The sequence below is a fragment of the Cydia amplana genome, chromosome 11 (genome assembly GCF_948474715.1).
Source record: "Cydia amplana chromosome 11, ilCydAmpl1.1, whole genome shotgun sequence".
In the NCBI taxonomy this organism is placed as follows: domain Eukaryota; kingdom Metazoa; phylum Arthropoda; class Insecta; order Lepidoptera; family Tortricidae; genus Cydia; species Cydia amplana.
This window is the reverse complement of record NC_086079.1, coordinates 6,750,588-6,773,411: the sequence shown is the minus strand read 5'-3', so window position 1 is coordinate 6,773,411 and position 22,824 is coordinate 6,750,588. Positions and strand designations below refer to the sequence as shown.

The 22,824-nt window shown below is 40.3% G+C and overlaps 3 protein-coding genes and 1 non-coding gene across 4 annotated transcripts; 2 read left to right on the top strand and 2 right to left on the bottom strand.

Moving 5' to 3' along the window:
- Positions 1 to 864: 864 nt before the first annotated feature.
- LOC134652264 (uncharacterized) lies at positions 865 to 5,001 on the top strand. Its single transcript, XM_063507435.1, has 6 exons — positions 865 to 985; positions 1,651 to 1,861; positions 2,196 to 2,265; positions 2,682 to 2,883; positions 3,532 to 3,684; positions 4,822 to 5,001. The coding sequence occupies exons 1-6, from the start codon at positions 911 to 913 to the stop codon at positions 4,909 to 4,911; spliced, it is 801 nt and encodes a 266-aa protein (XP_063363505.1). The 5' UTR covers positions 865 to 910; the 3' UTR covers positions 4,912 to 5,001.
- Positions 5,002 to 5,873: 872 nt separating this feature from the next.
- Positions 5,874 to 8,808, bottom strand: LOC134652402 (uncharacterized). The gene is made up of 5 exons (XM_063507581.1): positions 8,617 to 8,808; positions 7,304 to 8,311; positions 7,032 to 7,223; positions 6,710 to 6,893; positions 5,874 to 6,056 (listed from the first exon to the last, which is right to left on the bottom strand). Exons 1-5 carry the CDS (start codon positions 8,803 to 8,805, stop codon positions 5,908 to 5,910), a joined length of 1,722 nt encoding a protein of 573 aa, XP_063363651.1. The 5' UTR covers positions 8,806 to 8,808; the 3' UTR covers positions 5,874 to 5,907.
- A 696-nt stretch (positions 8,809 to 9,504) lies between these two features.
- LOC134652000 (mpv17-like protein) lies at positions 9,505 to 21,834 on the bottom strand. Its single transcript, XM_063507153.1, has 5 exons — positions 21,397 to 21,834; positions 18,998 to 19,138; positions 17,095 to 17,180; positions 10,154 to 10,266; positions 9,505 to 9,763 (listed from the first exon to the last, which is right to left on the bottom strand). The coding sequence occupies exons 2-5, from the start codon at positions 19,124 to 19,126 to the stop codon at positions 9,531 to 9,533; spliced, it is 561 nt and encodes a 186-aa protein (XP_063363223.1). The 5' UTR covers positions 19,127 to 19,138; positions 21,397 to 21,834; the 3' UTR covers positions 9,505 to 9,530.
- Positions 18,380 to 18,461, top strand: Trnal-aag (transfer RNA leucine (anticodon AAG)). The gene has a single exon. It is a non-coding gene; the product is annotated as a tRNA-Leu (tRNA).
- Positions 21,835 to 22,824: the final 990 nt, after the last annotated feature.

Sequence of the window (22,824 nt, the reverse complement as noted above, 5' to 3'; positions counted from 1 at the left end):
GCCGCGACACCGGTCCAGTTAAGATAATGATTAAGCTTACCCAAATGATGATTCGCTTATCGCATGTCACAACATTGATGCATCGTGGTCATTTCTGTGTTTTATTAAAGTTAGGAATAATAAAACCGTATTTTTTTGTGATTCACTAATTTGGGAACTTTCGACCTCAGCTCCTTTGAGTGCCGATTCTGTCAAATTTCGACTATTAAGTGTCACTTTTTTTTACCTTTTTGTAAAACACTTAGGGTCTATCAGTTTTTAAAATCAGCAGAAGTCCTTGTAACAGCTAATATTTTTTTTTATTTAAGCGCAAAATCTAAGCTTGACATGCCTGAGTGTAAAAAAATTATTTCTGTCATGTTTTTTTACAACTTGTATCAACGTGAGGACGCTGATTTTTTTTTAATAATTACGTCATTTATTAAGGAGTATGTTACAAGAAGAATCATCTTAAAAAATCTAATAGTTTTTTTTATGAGTAAATTACTTCACCCCCAAAATTTTCACCAAAAAAAACTTCAAAATTTCATAACTCGAAAACTACAAAAAATCGGCTAATATACATGGGGTATATTCTGATAGCCCACGACTAGAGGAATCTAAAAAAAAATTTTGGACGTCAAGGTTTGGACCACCCTGTATATGTTTGTCAAAGGACTGTCACATTTCAAACATAGAGATAATCATACTATCTTTGTCTTACACTAGTACTAGCATCAAAAGAAAAGGATGAGTAGTTTTTTTGGTTCTTATTTACTGACAAATTGGTTTGACCAACTATAGTTTACTCTTTGATATCGACCTTCAGATCTCTTGACACATTTCATGGCAAGTGCTCATCAAGTGCTCTTGTCATTGTTTGTAAATAACCTTATGAATTTGCTACGAAAAGTATACTTGGTTTCTAAAAATGCAAGACTATCAAATAAAGAATAATCTAAACACTGCAGATAGTATAAAAAACATTACAGTCAATAACTACCCTGTAAGTTTTAGATTTTAAACGAGGGTTTGGTCTAAAATGGGCGTTCAACTACAGATTACTAGCCAAATACAAATAATGTCAAATGTGGGGTATTAAGTAATTGCTGAAAAGACCGCATCATAGGGCAAGAACTCTCGTGTTTGTTTACGTACGTCGCTCAGAAACAGTCAGAAATTAGCATAATTCCTGCTCTACCGACCTTCTGTTTTGTAGGTAGGTAATTAAATGGAGTAGGTATGTGTACAAACGCAAGAGTTAAAAGCGACGAAAAAGCTTGTAGACGGTCTTCGCCACATCAACCTTACAACGAAGCGGGTGAACTAAATGCCTGGCTCTGGCCGTTGGGTAAAAAAGTTTGGAGACCCCTGGGGCCCGTTTATAAAAAGCTTGTAACTTGTATAACAAGTGGAAGTCCCTTTCTAACAATAGCTGTCAAAAAGTGACATCCGCTTGTATTACAAGTCACTTTTAAGAAATGGGCCCCTGTGCCCTGTTTATCAAAAGCGGGTAACTTGTAATACAAGTGGAAGTCCCTTTTTGACAGCTTTTGTTAGCAAGGGACTTCCACTTGGATTACAAGCTACAAGCTACAAGTTACAAGCTTTTGATAAACAGGGCACTAGTCTATACATAAATAAAAATAAAATATCCATTCACGTTTGCAGCAAGATGTATTCCGCCAAAAGAACTTCATGAACGGCCTTCAGAATGCTCGGAGCATCTTGAAAGACCTCCAAGAAAGCCTGGTAGAAACGATTAAATACGAGAACGAACTGATGCGATGTAGGAGCACGCACGTCCATGAACATAATAAAGACCACGGAATTAATGAGTGGTTGAGCGATGAGCAAAACCAGAAGACAGGGCAATCATCAGGTTTTAATTTAATTATAAGTTCTGTAAACGAGGGGATGCCTTTGCCCAGCAGTGACACACCAAATAGGCTATAAAAAAAGTTCTGTAAGTAATTTTAGTAATAGTCAACAAGCAAGCATCGTATGCCTACACCGTTTTAAGGTTTTTTTATATGTTTTAAACTTTAATTGCACATAAAAAAAGAGTACAACAGGCGGACTTAATGCCGCTATAGGCATTCTCTACCAGTCAACCATAGGGCAAAACAGAAAAGCGTCAAGGTGGATGCAGTGAGAAATAAACAGTTTTAGTAGGTTACCTACTGTTTTAAGATTTTTCACGTCTTCCATTTAAGGTTCTGAAACGCAAGACTACGGAGCCATAGAATCGTGGTCGACAATGAGTATTGTCTGTCTTCAATATCAGTAAGTCCACCATTTACCAGTAGATAAGTAACATTAAGTGTTCCAATCTCATAGAAATATGTACGTACCTGCTTACTACTGTAGGTACCTATACAAGTTTGTTAGAAATTTGTATTGTTTCATCATTATACTAACCTCACCAACCATAATTTGACGGACCCATCACCGATCAATGCCAGTCAGCAGTGAGCTATGAAACTTCCCATACAAAAATATTTTGCGAACGTTTTAACGGTGACAGACGGTTTAGTGCAACTGACCCTTGATCGCGTATCAAATAAGCTGTAATTTTTCCCAGGCCCCGACGTTAGTCAGTCTTTCCCCAGGGCCAAGAACGCGCAGTCATGAAACGTCAGTGCTAATTTCAACCTTAAACTATGCGCAATTAAGTCGACTTGTTAATAAATTCTCACCAGATACGAAGAACTAGCAAAGCGCTACAAATCCTTGCTCTGCCAGTACTCGTCTTGTTGCGAGACCGCGAACGCTAAGAACACGGAGGTAGCGCGCCTGCAGGCCCTTGCCAACTCCACTCATGCGCAACTCATGGACGCCCATACGATGCTATTAGCTGTTGGGGAGAAATACATGTCGCTGAGGGAAAGGAAGCTTGCCATGGTGACGTACATTCTGTTAACTTTTGTATGAAAGCTCGCTAGCTTCGGCAGATGCGAAGAATCAACGCTACAACTCCCTGCTCTGCCAGGCAGTACTCATCTTGCTGCGAGACCGCCAGCACAAAGCACACTGAACTGAAGTAAGTAGGTAACACACGCAACTTATGGGATGTTCATACGATGCTGTTAGGGAGAAGTAAGGTAGGTACATGCCACTGCGGGAGAGAAAGCTTGCCATGGTGACGTACGACAGAATTACTCAAGTGAAGTATGAAGAGTAGGCATCTACTCTACCTAGAACTACTAAATTACAAAGTCGGGGCCCTACAGTGGACAATCATAAAGTTCGCGCGCACGCTCCTGTAGGCCTAGCACATGGAGGGGCGCGACAGTATCTCGCCCGCGAGACAGACTACCCGTATTTTTCTAACTGTATTGATTAAAGAGGAGCTAGGAAGCTCGGCTGCAGAGAAGTAACTCCGGTCCATGTTTACAGCGAGGATCAGGTACCTCAGCACTTCTATTATGCGGATTAAGTCACGGGCAAAGCAAAGGCAAGTCTTAGATACCGATAGATATTAGCCTTGATAAGGGTTAACTTAAATACTTACATACCGAAAACTGTTGTAACTCTGATTGTTTGTATCAGAAACACGCATACTCCAAGAAAGTTCACCAGCTGAAGAGAGCAGTGAAGAAGTTGATATCAGCAGCCGACCGAGCCAGGCGCGAACTCGACTCAAGTCTGAAGAAAGCGATGAGGACTGAACGGCATGGGGCAGCAGCCATGTTGCTTGCTGAGGTGACTATTTTAATACCAATCCCCAGTTCAAATTGACTCAATTTTACATAACCCACTGCTGGGCACTACCCTAGAATTTCACTAAAAGTTTTGTGTTATCTAACCTATCCATCTGCATTGGAAATTTATATAGAAAGTGGTTCCGTAAGCTGTAGGCCGTATCCCCATGACTCCGCCATTTTGAAAAATTGCATATAACGGAATAGACTCAAAAATCTTTAAAATTGTCGAACCGGCTCACCAACTCACACGAGAATCGGTTGAGAAATGCGACCTGTAGAGCAATGATATTATATAACCTAGATAGGTTATACTCATACTTGAGGAGCACAAAAAATACTTCCCTATTTATTTCTGTGCCTACGAAGAATTTTGTTATTGTTGATGTATTTTCTCATTCCATCCATCTTTGTCACAATCGTTGCTAAACATAAGGTCGTCTCTTTCTCTTTCGGTGTGGACGTGCACATTTCTCGCTTGTCCAGTCGCGACTAAAGGCAACTTGTCCAATTTGTCACAAGGTAAGCGCTTCAATTTTGGAACGCCTATAACCTATCTTGAGTTATAAATCATTGCTGTAGAGGGGAACAGAGGGCCTACCGCGAACCAAATTCGACGTGTTGCCTCCCTGTCACACTTACGTACGAATTTACAAGTGCGACAGAGAGGCAACACGTCGAACGTGGTTTGCGGTAGGCCCTCAGCAGCCAGATACCTATACGAAAGCATTTTTGCCCAAGACCTTCGCTCTCGCTCCGCTCGCTCGTTCAAGAATTACCTCGTGCCTCCTACCATACAAAATTATAGCCAAGGAAGTTTGTATCTTGTTGTATTTTCAATTGGGTTGAATTTCATTTTTTCGATAATTTTACGAGACAAATGAAATGCTACCTACTATATTTTTGAATAAGGTTGACATTCTATCGAAACTGAGTGTTCATTCTAATGTACAGTCAGCTGCAGAGAGAGGTGACCCCCCCCCCCCCCCTGCAAACAATCCAGGGGGAGTCACCTCTGTCTGCAGCTGACTGTACATCGGGTCGCACGAGGTTAAATATGAACTCTTGACAAAAAACTTACTTACATTCGACTAATCAACTGATTATTAATGTAGGTATCCCAATTAACATATTTCAGATTCAAAAATGCAACAATCTATGCTTAGAAAATCTTCGTTTGAAAGCCCAAGCTCAAAAACTAATCCCACGAGAGGATAATTTTTATTAGAATTTTATTTAGTAGGCACCTATTATTTATAATACGAATATTATTAAGAATTAAATAAGGTTTGTCATATCATTGAATAAAATAAATCTTTATTTAACAAATATTATTGGACGTTTCATTGGACGTGGAAAAACGTTTTGTCTGGGACAGTCGCCATTGAAGTTGACCGCTCACAAATATCTGAACAAAGCATCTATTACCAAGACGTTAAGTGCATGCTTAGATATTTTTGAGCACCTTGGCCGCTCCGATGTATCTGATGGCGACTGTGCCAAAAAAAAATCAACCCTTCGTAGGTATGCCCTTGTCAAAATAATATATGCTACTTAACCTTAAAATTGTAAATTACAGTCCACATTGTCTGGGACGTACACTTACGGAACACTTCAAGGCATACGAAAGGTACCTAATTGTAATTATGACATATTACGTTAAATTTTTCAATTTAATACCATCATGAATGAAAAACTTTTTAATGCTATAGTAGTCGAGGTACTCGAGGTAGATCCACAACGGCCACAGTTGACTGTCTCCATCCTGCAACAAAGTGCAGTATCAGCAATGCAGTTTACATTCGACACGCACGGCCCACTGACCTAAAAGCGAATGGTTTCTGGTTACTAGATAGTTTTGTAATTTATTCGTTTCGGATCTAAAGTAGATACATTTCTGGCCAATAGACATCCCACCGTATCACTCTTAAACTTTTGACATGTAATTATTATTAGTTAATAGAATACCATAAAACAACATAAGGTAAATGTGGCGCTAATTTCGTCATAGGGACTATTCCGTCAACGAGCGTATATTTCTTTGATTTTCAATCGCAGGAAAAAAAACCATCTGCATTTGATTACTAAAACTAAAATCGCTGCTGCAATTTTGTTCCTGGATCGAGAAAAACGCTGAATACTCCCTATGACGGAATTAGCCGCATTGACCTTACCTTGTACTGAGAAGCCACAGCAAGCCGTTAAACCTTCCCCCCCCCCCCCACTACCGCACCATCTGGTACATCCTCCGTATTTCCTCCACCATGCCGTCCAGGATGATGGCCAGCTGGTCGGGGCTGGAGACCAGCGCCGAGTCGGCCACCGCGCCAAAGCGGAGAACGCCATCGTAGCAGAGCGCAGTCACTCCTAGACCTGTAAAGTGTGAAAGAAACAGTTAATCAGTATAATTTAACGGTCACCTAGTCTAGTCACGGGTTCGGGTCCTGGTAAGGGCATTTATTTGTGTTTTTCGCGGATATGTGTACCTGAGTTATAGGTGTTTTCTATGTAGGTACCTATTCATGTATTTATCTATGATATATATTACATACCTAATTATCGTCGTCGAATATAGCCACAACATATTTAAGTAAGCCTTATTGAGCTTACTGTGGAGATAGGTTAATTGATTTGTGTAATACGGTCCCAATATTTATTTACCTATTTAATTTATTTTATGTAACTATATAAGAACAGCTATCTAGGACTGATTTGCAAATCAAGCGTGGCAAGTTCTCCTAACCGACGAATGGGCCAGGTTAACTGGTTCTCACAGAGTATCTAATACCTAGAATGTCAAATTCGCTAAGAAAAAAACAGAAGGATGGGATGGAAACGACGACGAGACACGTAAAGCCTATCATTAAGAGAGAACTAAACATACCTACTGTAGGTAGATCAAAGCTGTTGGAACCAATTTGCTTTATTTCTTGTTCTCTTAGGTGAAAAATATGTAAAATTATCTTATGACGGCGATAATACGAATTTAACTATCTTGCAACGTTGATAAACGGCCGTAACCTCACCAGTATTTCCTTTCAATGGCACAAAGAACACCAGTTTCTTGAGGGTATTGCCTCCGCAAATGTTTAGGCGTCGCGGCCCAGGCAGGTTGCTAAACACCATGGTTGCTTGGCTGCTGTTGAATACGGGCAGCAGGACTTGTTTGGGCAGGACGCTGTTGAAGATCTTGAGGAGGAAATAGTTAGTCTGGAAGAAAAACGAACGAATGACTTCTGTAAGTTCTATTATTACCTACTCATCTGTTTTACCATCGTTTTCAACTATTAAAAAATAATACTTAGGTAAAGTTACATTAGTATCGCGTCACTTTGCAATGACACTTACCAAAGGGTCAGCACTTCTGCGCAGCTCATCGCAACGTTTTTTGACTTCTTCCTTTTTGCCCGTTTTCACCGGTAAATCCAGTATAGTCACGCTAAAATCGTTTTCCAAAACCAGACCATTGTCAACTATCGTAGCTGGAGGAAATCTAACTGGCAATACAACCGCTACGTCCTTTGGAATGTGGGTCATCGTCTGTTAGAAGTGTACAAAATATTAGGAATCGAGGTTCAAGAAATAAAATTTACTTTAACTTACCTACGAGCACAATTTACCTTTGAAAAATATTTGTGCAAGCCACTTGATAAAGCTGACGCTAAAACATCCGTAAATTTCATGTTATCTACACTGTCCTTAATTTCTTTTACCATTGTCAACAAATTTTCATCAGATTCTGTCCACTTGAATATTTTTTCACCTAACAATACTGGCCCGTGTAGGGAATTATCATCTGGTTTCCGAATAATCCCATCTACAAAGCAAATTGGCATTTCTAATAATTTCTCCATCATATCTATTAAATTCTTTGGAGACTCCTGGATTCTATTATTATACTTTTCATCATTCGAAAACATGTTAACCGCGCAATCGTTTTTATCATCAGCTAATATTTTGCATAGAAACTCAATCAAAGCAACGCCGTCACCAACTGAATGATGTATTCTGAACACAATACCGTATTCACCTCTTTCTTGGCCATAATTACTAACCCTCTGCTTGGTCACCAATATTTTAAATAACGCCTCATCATTGTATGGTAGCGACTGATTTGATATTTCAGTCATTAACATTTCTAAGTCTTCGGTATTTAGCGTGTCAGAGTTTTTTGGAAAATCAACCATTTCAACATACTGATTTATATCGATACTGCTGTAGCGTCTCCAATAGTAAAATCCATATTCTTCACTTCTTCTGAAGAATAGCTTATCAGTGGCTTTATTGGGGAAAATATTCAGTAGCTTATGTTTGATATTTAGAACGAGAGCTGTAGGTGAATCAGACTCTATGACTCCCAGAACAGTTATGACACTCTTCGTGGTATCGTCTTCCAAACTCCAGAAAACATCGAAACTATCGAGGAAACCAACGAAATATTTGTCTTTGTTCTTGATGATCACAGCACACGCAAGTTTATACACTAATGCTAAGAGCAAAAACACTATTATCAATGGCAGCATTAACGCTAGGACGATTAGAGTTATAGCTCGGGGTAGAGTTTTTGCGTTTAAGTTTCCGAAATTTTTATCATTCTTCCATGAAGGTGCAGAGAAAATGGTACGGAACTGAAAAACATAATTGTTAAGTATGTCAGTATAATTACTTAGCACTGGAGCTATGTATCTATCTATCTATCTAATACCTTTAAACGAGCAATTCTTGCTTATTTATTTATATATATATATATATTTCGGGGATCTCGGAAACGGCTCTAACGATTTCGATGAAATTTGGTATTTGGGGGTTTTCGGGGGCGAAAAATCGATCTAGCTAGGTCTTATCTCTGGGAAAACGCTAATTTTTGAGATATTATATGTTTTCCGAGCAAAGCTCGGTCTCCCAGATATTAAATTATAAATAATGCAGGTACCTTTTGATTAAATATGATGTTAGCCACTGTAACCAACAGCAAACCTACAATGGCACCGAGTCCAACTGTTTTGGAAACTTGCAGAGGTACACTAGGAATACTTAAAGATACATTTGTCAAAAACTGTGTCCTGTTAAAATTGGATTGTTCATTCACTGAGCACTTTAGCAAATAACTTATTTCCTCCATTTTTAAAACAATATGCGCATACACTTCAGAAATATGAATGGCTATATATAAATTTACTAGTGATATAAATGTAGACTGCGATTCTTCAAGACATCGCAGATAACTGAAGAGGGCTATTGATTCGCAAACATGTAAACTATGTGAAGCCATACTTGCTTAAGAAATTATTACTCACTATGTTGATTTAATTATGGGAATTACATTCAAGTGTTATTGTGCAAACAAAATGACATACTATCATTCTAAGGTAGAAATTAGGAATATTAATGTTAAATTGAACGAGAAGAAATTGACATGCTATAAAAATATGCGAACGGCAAAACAATAAAATCACTTTAGTAAATTACGTCTAATTTTATATTATCTAAAAATATACAATTTCAATTTACAAATATTACAAATTAACATCTGCATTTATTAACGAGTATTTATTCATTACGCACTGTATAGGATTACGTAGAATACTTTCAGTATCAAACTAGGACCTACTATTCAAACTAATTAATATAAACGTACTTAACTACTTATATACCTATTATGCATATAACATTATCAAAAATATAAATGCCCGCAATCGAATGTTCCTGAAAGTCCACGTAGGTGGATAATTAATTTGTACTTTACTAATTAATAATTCATTAGACATGCAATACAGGAAACAGGCCAGAAACATTTTCCGTATTAAACTAATTATTCCTAAATACTTTTTTCCGCTAATTTCTTTCTCATAGATCCTTTTCACTGCTGGTAGGCATCTTCTGTCTCTTGATAAAGCAAAGCACGTTAATCCAAATGAAAGAAACCGATGAGATGTAGACGATCCTTAGCTGAGGAGGCATGAAGTAGAAGTTGATGGTCTGCCCAGGGATCCAGAAGCACTGGTTGGCGATGAAAGTCTTCCAGTACTTTTCTTTCAGCTCTTCAAAGATGTTGGCTCTGCCTTCTAAGTAGCCCAATACTGAAATAGAAAAGGATGCAATTATACATAAGTAGGTATTTGTTTAATTAACTCCTGCTGATGTTTGAGGTTGCAGGTGGGTTGCAGTTAACCCCAACAAATGTTAGAGCACTTAGGCATATTAGACTTATGTAGTACTCATTTTTTTTCCATGTTTACTTTTTAGAAGTTTTAAAACAATCTCTCATTGCCGATTACATTGAAATACTCTCTATTTAATACCCTAATATACTTCAAACTTGTTGGTGTTAGAATCTTTCTAAGTACCTATGCATACTTCCAAACGTTAAAACTATACCCAAGAGTCATGAAAGCGGGTCACTGATGTACAATTTTCATACAAACTACTCCATTTTAGTGAGACCAACTCATAACAGCTATAATACTTACTGACATAAAAGCTGGCTAGTAGGACCGGGGTCATTGTGAACTGATCGATCACCACCTTCGTGACCACCGTCTTCATCGCTTTACCTACGAACTTCGAGTCTAGGAACTTATACCTGCGAAACGTATAGAATAAAAAGTTAAAATAGGACTACTCGTATATACTTAGCGAGTGCTTTCGGTTCTCTTTAGAAACCAGGGGGCCTAAAGAAATCTAGCCAAGCTGATAATCGTTCGCAGAGAAAGAGAAACGAAACTAAATGCTATCTGTCTCTACCGCACTAAATGGAAGAGTGATAGAACTGTCAACTGATAGAGAGACAACTTGCAGAAAACGATTGTCATCTTGGCTAGGCCCCCAGTAGAACCTTAAATACAACAGGTAACAAGACTGTGTAGCAGTGTTGGCCGAACGTTAATCCCAATTACCATTAAAAATTAACCATTGAAAAGGTTAATTCGAATTAACCATTAACCATTGAAGGAAAATTAATTGTCAATTCGCATTAACATCAATTTGCATTAATATTAATTTATTTCGAACCATTAAAAATTAAAAAGAATTAATGGTTAATGCTTCACAAACCATTAAAAATTAAATCAATTTTTAATGACAATTAAAAATATTATTGATAATTATCAATTAACAAAAATATATCGTAATTTTATAAAGGCGCCCGTAATTTTTATCTAGCTAGTGGACCTCAGGTTTGGTGCAACATAGAAACACGCCGTTTGGTCATCCGACTCGTCTTGATGAGCACTTGGGAGACCAGTACCCAAGATAGAGCTGATGCTGAACCCTGGGTGTACCTAGTGGAATTCAGGTTTGGTGCAACATACACACACGCCGTTTAGGCTATTCGACTCGTCACAATGAGCACTTGGGAGAGCAGTACCCAAGATGGAGCTGATGCTGAACCCTGGCTGTACCTAGTGGAACTCAGGTTTGGTGCAACATAGACACACGCCGTTTAGGCTATTCGACTCGTCACAATGAGCACTTGGGAGAGCAGTACCCAAGATGGAGCTGATGCTGAACCTTGGCTGTACCTAGTGGAACTCAGGTTTGGTGCAACATAGACAAACGCCGTTTTGGTCATCCGACTCGTCTTGGTGAGCACTTGGGAGAGCAGTACCCAAGATAGAGCTCATGCTGAACCCTGGCAGTACCTAATGGAACTCAGGTTTGGTGCAACATAGAAAAAACGCCGTTTTGGTCATCCGACTCGTCTTGGTGAGCACTTAGGAGAGCAGTACCCAAGATAGAGCTGATGCTGAACCCTGGCTGTACCTAGTGGAACTCAGGTTTGGTGCAACATAGACACACGCCGTTTAGGCTATTCGACTCGTCACAATGAGCACTTGGGAGAGCAGTACCCAAGATGGAGCTGATGCTGAACCTTGGCTGTACCTAGTGGAACTCAGGTTTGGTGCAACATAGACAAACGCCGTTTTGGTCATCCGACTCGTCTTGGTGAGCACTTAGGAGAGCAGTACCCAAGATAGAGCTGATGCTGAACCCTGGCTGTACCTAGTGGAACTCAGGTTTGGTGCAACATAGACACACGCCGTTTAGGCTATTCGACTCGTCACAATGAGCACTTGGGAGAGCAGTGCCCAAGATGGAGCTGATGCTGAACCTTGGCTGTACCTAGTGGAACTCAGGTTTGGTGCAACATAGACAAACGCCGTTTTGGTCATCCGACTCGTCTTGGTGAGCACTTAGGAGAGCAGTACCCAAGATAGAGCTGATGCTGAACCCTGGCTGTACCTAGTGGAACTCAGGTTTGGTGCAACATAGACACACGCCGTTTAGGCTATTCGACTCGTCACAATGAGCACTTGGGAGAGCAGTACCCAAGATGGAGCTGATGCTGAACCTTGGCTGTACCTAGTGGAACTCAGGTTTGGTGCAACATAGACAAACGCCGTTTTGGTCATCCGACTCGTCTTGGTGAGCACTTGGGAGAGCAGTACCCAAGATAGAGCTGATGCTGAACCCTGGCTGTACCTAGTGGAACTCAGGTTTGGTGCAACATAGACACACGCCGTTTAGGCTATTCGACTCGTCACAATGAGCACTTGGGAGAGCAGTACCCAAGATGGAGCTGATGCTGAACCTTGGCTGTACCTAGTGGAACTCAGGTTTGGTGCAACATAGACAAACGCCGTTTTGGTCATCCGACTCGTCTTGGTGAGCACTTGGGAGAGCAGTACCCAAGATAGAGCTGATGCTGAACCCTGGCAGTACCTAATGGAACTCAGGTTTGGTGCAACATAGACAAACGCCGTTTTGGTCATCCGACTCGTCTTGATGAGCACTTGGGAAAGCAGTACCCAAGATAGAGCTGATGCTGAACCCTGGCAGTACCTAGTGGAACTCAGGTTTGGTGCAACATAGACACACGCCGTTTTGGTCATCCGACTCATCTTGATGAGCACTTGGGAGAGCAGTACCCAAGATTGAGCTGATGCTGAACCCTGGCAGTACCTAATGGAACTCAGGTTTGGTGCAACATAGAAACACGCCGTTTTGGTCATCCGACTCGTCTTGATGAGCACTTGGGAGAGCAGTACCCAAGATAGAGCTGATGCTGAACCCTGGCTGTACCTAGTGGAACTCAGGTTTGGTGCAACATAGACACACGTCGTTTTGGTCATCCGACTTGTCTTGATGAGCACTTGGGAGAGCAGTACCCAAGATAGAGCTGATGCTGAACCCTGGCAGTACCTAATGGACCTCAGGTTTGGTGCAACATAGGCCCACGCTATTTAGGTCATCCGTCACATCTTGAACCTGCAGGTACTGCCAGGGTTCAGCATCAGCTCTATTTTGGGTACTGCTCTCCCAAGTGCTCGTCAAGACGAGTAGGATGACCAATACGGCGTGTGTCTATGTTGCATCAAACCTGAGTTCCACTAGGTACTGCCAGGGTTCAGCATCAGCTCTATCTTGGGTACTGCTCTCCCAAGTGCTCATCAAGACGAGTCGGATGACCAAAACGGCGTTTGTCTATGTTGCACCAGACCTGAGTTCCATTAGGTACTGCCAGGGTTTAGCATCAGCTCTATCTTGGGCACTGCTCTCCCAAGTGCTCATCAAGACGAGTCGGATGACCAAAACGGCGTTTGTCTATGTTGCACCAGACCTGAGTTCCATTAGGTACTGCCAGGGTTCAGCATCAGCTCTATCTTGGGTACTGCTCTCCCAAGTGCTCATCAAGACGAGTCGGATGACCAAAACGGCGTTTGTCTATGTTGCACCAGACCTGAGTTCCATTAGGTACTGCCAGGGTTCAGCATCAGCTCTATCTTGGGTACTGCTCTCCCAAGTGCTCATCAAGACGAGTCGGATGACCAAAACGGCGTTTGTCTATGTTGCACCAGACCTGAGTTCCATTAGGTACTGCCAGGGTTTAGCATCAGCTCTATCTTGGGCACTGCTCTCCCAAGTGCTCATCAAGACGAGTCGGATGACCAAAACGGCGTTTGTCTATGTTGCACCAGACCTGAGTTCCATTAGGTACTGCCAGGGTTCAGCATCAGCTCTATCTTGGGTACTGCTCTCCCAAGTGCTCATCAAGACGAGTCGGATGACCAAAACGGCGTTTGTCTATGTTGCACCAGACCTGAGTTCCATTAGGTACTGCCAGGGTTTAGCATCAGCTCTATCTTGGGCACTGCTCTCCCAAGTGCTCATCAAGACGAGTCGGATGACCAAAACGGCGTTTGTCTATGTTGCACTGCACCAGACCTGAGTTCCATTAGGTACTGCCAGGGTTTAGCATCAGCTCTATCTTGGGCACTGCTCTCCCAAGTGCTCATCAAGACGTGTCGGATGACCAAAACGGCGTTTGTCTATGTTGCACCAGACCTGAGTTCCATTAGGTACTGCCAGGGTTTAGCATCAGCTCTATCTTGGGCACTGCTCTCCCAAGTGCTCATCAAGACGAGTCGGATGACCAAAACGGCGTTTGTCTATGTTGCACCAGACCTCAGTTCCATTAGGTACTGCCAGGGTTCAGCATCAGCTCTATCTTGGGTACTGCTCTCCCAAGTGCTCATCAAGACGAGTCGGATGACCAAAACGGCGTTTGTCTATGTTGCACCAGACCTGAGTTCCATTAGGTACTGCCAGGGTTTAGCATGAGCTCTATCTTGGGCACTGCTCTCCCAAGTGCTCATCAAGACGAGTCGGATGACCAAAACGGCGTTTGTCTATGTTGCACCAGACCTGAGTTCCATTAGGTACTGCCAGGGTTCAGCATCAGCTCTATCTTGGGTACTGCTCTCCCAAGTGCTCATCAAGACGAGTCGGATGACCAAAACAGCGTTTGTCTATGTTGCACCAGACCTGAGTTCCATTAGGTACTGCCAGGGTTTAGCATCAGCTCTATCTTGGGCACTGCTCTCCCAAGTGCTCATCAAGACGAGTCGGATGACCAAAACGGCGTTTGTCTATGTTGCACCAAACCTGAGTTCCATTAGGTACTGCCAGGGTTCAGCATCAGCTCAATCTTGGGTACTGCTCTCCCAAGTGCTCATCAAGACGAGTCGGATGACCAAAACGGCGTGTGTCTATGTTGCACCAAACCTGAGTTCCACTAGGTACTGCCAGGGTTCAGCATCAGCTCTATCTTGGGTACTGCTCTCCCAAGTGCTCATCAAGACGAGTAGGATGACCAATACGGCGTGTGTCTATGTTGCATCAAACCTGAGTTCCACTAGGTACTGCCAGGGTTCAGCATCAGCTCTATCTTGGGTACTGCTCTCCCAAGTGCTCATCAAGACGAGTCGGATGACCAAAACGGCGTTTGTCTATGTTGCACCAGACCTGAGTTCCATTAGGTACTGCCAGGGTTTAGCATCAGCTCTATCTTGGGCACTGCTCTCCCAAGTGCTCATCAAGACGAGTCGGATGACCAAAACGGCGTTTGTCTATGTTGCACCAAACCTGAGTTCCATTAGGTACTGCCAGGGTTCAGCATCAGCTCAATCTTGGGTACTGCTCTCCCAAGTGCTCATCAAGACGAGTCGGATGACCAAAACGGCGTTTGTCTATGTTGCACCAAACCTGAGTTCCATTAGGTACTGCCAGGGTTCAGCATCAGCTCTATCTTGGGTACTACTCTCCCAAGTGCTCATCAAGACGAGTCGGATGACCAAACCGGCGTTTGTCTATGTTGCACCAAACCTGAGTTCCATTAGGTACTGCCAGGGTTCAGCATCAGCTCTATCTTGGATACTGCTCTCCCAAGTGCTCATCAAGACGAGTCGGATGACCAAAACGGCGTTTGTCTATGTTGCACCAAACCTGAGGTCCATTAGGTACTGCCAGGGTTCAGCATCAGCTCTATCTTGGGTACTGCTCTCCCAAGTGCTCATCAAGACGAGTTGGATGACCAAAACGGCGTTTGTCTATGTTGCACCAAACCTGAGTTCCATTAGGTACTGCCAGGGTTCAGCATCAGCTCAATCTTGGGTACTGCTCTCCCAAGTGCTCATCAAGACGAGTCGGATGACCAAAACGGCGTTTGTCTATGTTGCACCAAACCTGAGTTCCATTAGGTACTGCCAGGGTTCAGCATCAGCTCTATCTTGGGTACTACTCTCCCAAGTGCTCATCAAGACGAGTCGGATGACCAAACCGGCGTTTGTCTATGTTGCACCAAACCTGAGTTCCATTAGGTACTGCCAGGGTTCAGCATCAGCTCTATCTTGGGTACTGCTCTCCCAAGTGCTCATCAAGACGAGTCGGATGACCAAAACGGCGTGTGTCTATGTTGCACCAAACCTGAGTTCCACTAGGTACAGCCAAGGTTCAGCATCAGCTCCATCTTGGGTACTGCTCTCCCAAGTGCTCATTGTGACGAGTCGAATAGCCTAAACGGCGTGTGTCTATGTTGCACCAAACCTGAGTTCCAGTAGGTACCTACTGCCAGGTTTCAGGGTCATTTTGTTGTCTCATTTTAAAATATCACGACCTGATAATTCACTGAAGCTTGTATTCATATGCTTATTTTTAATTTTAATACCTAGCTCCAAGTTTCTAAGCAATAGTAACATTAATTATTAGTTTATGAAAAAATTGATTTAATTGCATTAAACGTTAATTTAGATTGACAATCAATGTAATTAAACGTCTCAAAATTCAATTCTAATTAACTTAATTTAAATTGATGCGTAATGCAATTGACTAATTGCGGATTTAATGGTTAATGGAAATGATTAATTGTTAATTAGAATTACACATTACGGCCAACACTGCTGTGTAGGTACTTAATTGGAGACAAAGAAATACTAAAGACGCGTAAAGTCTTGGAGGATATAATCAAACGGAGACGCCATGTCTGTAATTTTCTGTACAAAACAGTCTGCCGATTTTTGCGGGGGAGGGGAACGTCAAATGTATGCGTAACGTAAAAATAGCCATGTCAGATAAACGTCAGTCCATACATTGTGTATGACCGTTGGCCGCCTATTTTCGACAGAGGGGAAAGCCTGTTAATGGCTACTCCGTTTAGTTGTATCCTCCAAGCGTAAAGTAGTGCAATATTTTCCAGCTGAAGTCGACGATCGCGCTGATCGCGATATGCTTCAGCAGTTATCTACTCTACTAATGATCATGAGAGTCGTGAGGTCATGACGACGATCCACGCTATGGTCGCTATGTGTCAAAATGGAATTTACCTCCGACACAAGGGATACCAATTGTAATAAAAAACTGACTGATAGACACAGCAGCGGTGCTTTGTACCTACTTTATGGGATCCCTAAAGTCTTATTTCGGCATAATATTGGTTATGTTATGTACTAATTTAATTAGGTTACCTTTTAAGTGGAATATACGCTTAAGTAAAAATTTACACATGATTTTTGGAATTAAGATGAATGACTTGTAACGGCGGCAGTCAACTCATTAAGAATTGGCAAATACTTGCCAATAATACAAGGTAGGTGCGTAGACGCAGCTGCCCACGGCCACGATGCGCGCCGCCGCTGCGTAGTCTATCTCCGGCTTTTCAGGCTGAAAATAAATGAAAAGTATAAAAGTTTGTTTCAAAAACGTAAGTAGAGGTACGAGTTACTTCAGTAGGTACACCTTCTAAAACAAAGTCCCCCGCCGCGTCTGTCTGTTTGCATGTTCGCGATAAACTCAAGAAATATTTTTAGGAGTATAATTTCGTCAGGTGACAAGCAAAAGTCGCTAATTTCTATAAAATATTTAAACAAAAATCAACCTTTTTTCGTACTAATATGGTTCACTATGGCTATGTACTTGTGGTGGTACTTAGTGACTTTTGCTTGTCACCTGACGATTTGTTAACCCTTGTGAAGCCAGGGCGGGTCGCTGGCCTTATATAATTTAAAGTTAGTTAACAGATTATCATATTATCAATATTTATTATCTCCTTTTTAGGGTTCCGTAGCCAAATGGCAAAAAACGGAACCCTTATAGATTCGTCATGTCTGTCTGTCTGTCCGTCTGTCCGTCCGTATGTCACAGTCACTTTTCTCCGAAACTATAAGAACTATACTGTTGAAACTTGGTAAGTAGATGTATTTTGTGAACCGCATTAAGATTTCCACACAAAAATAGAAAAAAAAAACAATAAATTTTTGGGGTTCCCCATTATTAGAACTGAAACTCAAAATTTTTTTTTTCATCAAACCCGTAACGTATGGGGTATCTATGGATAGGTCTTCAAAAATGATATTGAGGTTTCTAATATATTTTTTTTCTAAACTGAATAGTTTGCGCGAGAGACACTTCCAAAGTGGTAAAATGTGTGTCCCCCCCCCCTGTAACTTCTAAAATAACAGAATGATAAAACTAAAAAAAATATATGATGTACATTACCATGTAAACTTCCACCGAAAATTGGTTTGAACGAGATCTAGTAAGTAGTTTTTTTTTAATACGTCATAAATCGCCTAAATACGGAACCTTTCATGGGCGAGTCCGACTCGCACTTGGCCGCTTTTTTTTAACAGGCAGTTTCGTCTGCGAGCGATATTGTCAACAAATAAGTAAATAAATAGGAATATATACTGACAAAGTAATATTAGAACCGATCATAACCACATCATGTCGCAAATATATCGTTCATGTTCATACACAGATAATTAGCTATAATTATCTCCCGTCATACGTTACGCATATCATGAATATGATGACGTAACAGGCGACGGCAAGTTTTGTCAACATTCGGTAGCCACGTCAACGGTAGCGTGGCCGAGCGGTCTAAGGCGCTGGTTTAAGGCACCAGTCTCTTCGGAGGCGTGGGTTCGAATCCCACCGCTGCCATGATCTTTTTGGTTATTTTTTGTTATAATTTCATTTTTGTGTAAATTTGAAATAGGTTACTTTACTACATAGTATAAAACAAAGTCGCTTCCCGCTGTCTGTCTGTCTGTATGCTTAAATCTTTAAAACTACGCAACGGATTTTGATGCGGTTTTTTTAATAGATAGAGTGATTCAAGAGGAAGGTTTATGTATAATTGGTTAACCCGTGCGAAGCCGGGGCGGGTCGCTAGTACCTACTATATACGAAAGATTTTTTAGCCGCTCCACGTATAAATAGTTCATCACACTCCTTGATTACCAACCCTAAAAGCTTAGTAGGCAATACGAGTACATCCAACCAACCGCAACGATAAAAGTACGAGAAATTATTGAAATTAGTTTTGGTAGATATGTCTAATAAAATAACACAAATATCTATACTGGTAGAGCAAAAAATTTGTTGTTAGAGATACACATGGATTTGCTTATTTAAACTCTACCACGCATGGACTCTGGTGCTGCCCCCTACAAGTTGCTGTATGAGATCGATATTACCGAATTGTATTTATTGAAGGTCTGCTGCGACAGTTCCGCCGCCGTGTAGAAGGTGGCGTACACAGCCGTGTTGGTCATCAGGGGGTACTTGCGTAACGCTGCCTTGCCCAGCCCTATCACTCTTGCCATGGTGCTTGCTCCCTGAAAATATTTACATCATAAATTAAATACATAAGTACATAAATAAAACCTATTATAGCGCAATCTTACACAAATCGACCTAGCCCCTCAATAGGTTCAGCTGCAAAAGTGCCATGTCCACTTTTTGAATGAATTCCTCATGATGCATATACAATGTCCAATCCAATAGGATTTTTTAAGAAATACATATTCTTATCGTATGTTACGTTGGTAAATAGCCGAGTAGGATTACTAGACAGGCCATTTTCAAACCCGTGGTCGTAACTTGGGATCCTGATTCATACACAATAAGTTACCAATCATGCACGTACTTTTAAATGCAGTGCATGCTCCTACTATGTGGAATCTATAACTGGTTGTTAGATGAAGTCAATCAGCCTAGAATCGGTTCTATTAGCTGATAGTTAGGTACCTAACTATATGCATGTAAATATCTGACTACTACAACTGTAAAACAGACCCTTTTTTGTCGTTTTACAACCGCAAGCATCCTGGTTAGCCAGTTCCGCATAGCCCGTGAAATTTCCTACTAACATAACTATTTTACAATTTATGTATAATAAAGCGTTCTTTCAAGCTGGATCCTGTTTTCGCAGACATCTTGTTTATTGACATTAATTTGACGTTTGACAATTTCGAAGTTAAGTAAAAAAGAAAGTTGCTTGTAAGTAGTTTAGTTTTATTGATAAATCTTTTGTCTCTATGATTATATCCGTCAGAGAGTTCTGTCATGTTTGGTGTAACATGTTTCAATATTTTGGGACGGAACGGACGGAATAATTTTCTTAAAATCTAATCGCGCACGAGTCTGCAATGCGTTACACATGGGGTTCGATTGTTTTACAAAAAAGACACAAGTTTTTTAAAGTGCCAAGATAACACTGCATAATGATTGGTATGTTCAAACCAAAGAAAATATAATCAATCTAATCATGATTCAAAGCATGTTCAAACTTGGTTCAAGCAAAAAAACCGTGGATTCGGGGAGGAAGCGACAAATGATGTGGCGGCAAGATGGAGCCAAGCAGGAGTTTATTTCTTTACGCGAACTATGTAACCGTGGCTTGGCCACTTTATCTACCTACTTATATTGAAGATTTACGGTAAGCCAGCCACTACTATGATTATGTAGATATGTTTGGTTTCGAAAAATTACCTAAAGTCTATTTTTTTATTCCGTAGACTGAAATGACAGTTAATAGTATGAACATGAAATGTCATTTCATACTATTAACCTGTCATTTCAGTCTACCGAATAAAAAAATAGACTTTAGGTACTTAATTTTGCAAGGCAACGTAACAGGAATATACTCCAAATTAAGTATAATTATACTTATCTAAGCATACGAAATAAACAATCTACTTGATATGAAAAAGGCCGAAAAAAATTGAATAAAAGTATTTATTTCCGAGATCAGCCCCGATTTACACCAACAACCAAATCAAATATCTACATTTGAGCGGTTTTCCATATTCCTTTTTAATTCTAACCTTAGACCTGATATTGTCTAGTTAATATGCGATGCGCAGTTACTACATTTCATTAAGCATGCATTGCTTATTGTTACACAGCAATTTCCGCACTTCACATAGTTTATGATGAATATTGATGAATAATTAATTTTGCGCATTAGGTTGGTGTAATACACACAAGTTACAAGTCCGATTTCTAAGATCAAGTTCGCCATAGCCATCATCTTTATTAGCAAAATGGAAGGAAGAGGAGAAGGTTGTTAGCAGTTAAAAATATTATGTATAGTAGCGTCTTTTTTATAATTTCAGGAGACGTGAAAAATCGTAACTTGAGCTCTACAATTTGGATATTAACTGTTAAGTAAGTACCTAAATTAATATTGCCTATATTTTTTAGAAACACATATTTGAAATGCGTAAAAGTCACATTCCCTTTGTCACAGAAAACATATGATTATGTACTTACCACTACATAGTAATAAAAAAAGTCGCTTCCCGCTGTCTGTCTATTTGTATGTATGCTTAGATCTTTAAAACTACGCAACGGATTTTGATACGGTTTTTTTTTAAATAGATAGAGTGATTCAAGAGGAAAGTTTATGTATAATTTGTCAACTCGTGCGAAGCCGGGGCGGGTCGCCAGTCTTTTATAATGATTGGCAAGCGGATCTGAATAAAAAATGCCGGACAGCTTCGACGGATGCTCGTAACTCGTAAATATAGGTACACCCGCCATGAATGAAAATTGAACCATTAATTTTAATAGACACCACAATATTACTCACGTGAATTTAAATGTACAGCTAGCCGCGTCCGGTCTATCCAATCCAATGTTTCTAATAAAACTAGTATCTATTCAAATAATAACACTTGAAATACAGCCTCTTTTAACCAGCAACAATGGTTATGTGCTTAAGATATTTTTATCTAAAGATATCGCGTTTAATCGTGATAACACTTTGAATAACTGTCAAGATGGTTCAGTAATAGATTCTCCGGTTTTATCAACATTAACACAAACTAATGGTTTTATTCGTTGTGCACATGCTAGTAGCCGAGGGTGTCACTGCGTACTGTCCGTATGCTAGTTATTCAATTGACTTCAATACAATAGGTAATTTAGAGTAATCTATTTTTATATGGTTTGTTTTACTTTTCGATTGTGACAGTGCTGTTTTAAGGTCAAACGTGTATTTATTTACCACTTTTTTTACATGTAATTAAACAAGTAGGCACCTATTTGTAAACCGGTTAAGGAAACTGGGCCAACTTATGAACAAGCAACATAGATTTATAAACATATGGCCATATTTATGTAATACATATATGTACCTACTTATAGTACTTATATAAAAATACTGGCCTGGTAAAGTAGCTAATGGGCTAGCAATCCAGTGCCGTGAGCCATGAGTTCAAGTCACTCAAGACAGTTTTTTCCACTTTTAAATTTATTCTAAGCTGGTTAAGTCAGCTTCTATACTATCTTTCAGTTTGCAATTTTTTTGTTTTACCTATAAGTAGGTAGGTACCTACATTATATTTTATAAAATACCAGAGAAAATACGGCATAATTGTAATTAGGTGATAATTATTTATATTTAATTTAATGAATTACTTATTCAAATATACGATAAGCTATACATGGGTATATTTTAGAACTTATTGTTATTTTCAGTCCACAACACAGACTAACATTATAGGTACATATTAGACTATGTATGTAATATTATACAATAGGTTAGGTATAGATAAGAATTACTTCCTTGCATGACAAATTCTATTGTGTAGGCGATTGTATACTGCATAGAAACACCTGATAAATAAGAGTGATAAGAGATAAAGAAAGCATGTTGATAAATTGATAATCTGTTGACCCACTCAAACAAGTTACGTCCCTATTGCCCTCTAGGTTAGTGGTTCCTAACCTGGGGGTAATTACCCCCGTGGGGGTAAAACTGGTATTTTACGGGGGAAGCTAACCTAATATAACAATACAACAAACGTACACGTTTTATTTTTTATTTCCATTGGGAGGAGGGGTAAAATCAGGTTCCCTAGTTAGTCATAGGGGTGACCGGACTGAAAAGGTTAGGAACCACTGCTCTAGGTAAATAATGTGTGATGTAGCGCATTTGAAATAGATAACGTGTTACCTATATTGAACAAGATACAACACATATCTAGATATCGCTTACCATACCTATTATTATTCC

Bases quoted from the DNA above. Each gene is read 5' to 3' on its own strand.
- LOC134652402 (XM_063507581.1), bottom strand. From the start codon at position 8,805: ATGGAGGAAATAAGTTATTTGCTAAAGTGCTCAGTGAATGAACAATCC. The intron at 8,312-8,616 runs GTACCTGCATTA...TATGTTTTTCAG, and splicing joins ACATCATATTTAATCAAAAG to TTCCGTACCATTTTCTCTGC. The intron at 7,224-7,303 runs GTAAATTGTGCT...CACTTCTAACAG, and splicing joins TGCACAAATATTTTTCAAAG to ACGATGACCCACATTCCAAA.
- LOC134652264 (XM_063507435.1), top strand. From the start codon at position 911: ATGCAAGACTATCAAATAAAGAATAATCTAAACACTGCAGATAGTATA. The intron at 1,862-2,195 runs GTTTTAATTTAA...CTTCCATTTAAG, and splicing joins GAAGACAGGGCAATCATCAG to GTTCTGAAACGCAAGACTAC. The intron at 2,266-2,681 runs GTAAGTCCACCA...AATTCTCACCAG, and splicing joins ATTGTCTGTCTTCAATATCA to ATACGAAGAACTAGCAAAGC.
- LOC134652000 (XM_063507153.1), bottom strand. From the start codon at position 19,126: ATGGCAAGAGTGATAGGGCTGGGCAAGGCAGCGTTACGCAAGTACCCC. The intron at 10,267-17,094 runs GCAAGTATTTGC...TACGTTTCGCAG, and splicing joins GCACCTACCTTGTATTATTG to GTATAAGTTCCTAGACTCGA. The intron at 9,764-10,153 runs GTAAGTATTATA...TTTCTATTTCAG, and splicing joins ACTAGCCAGCTTTTATGTCA to TATTGGGCTACTTAGAAGGC.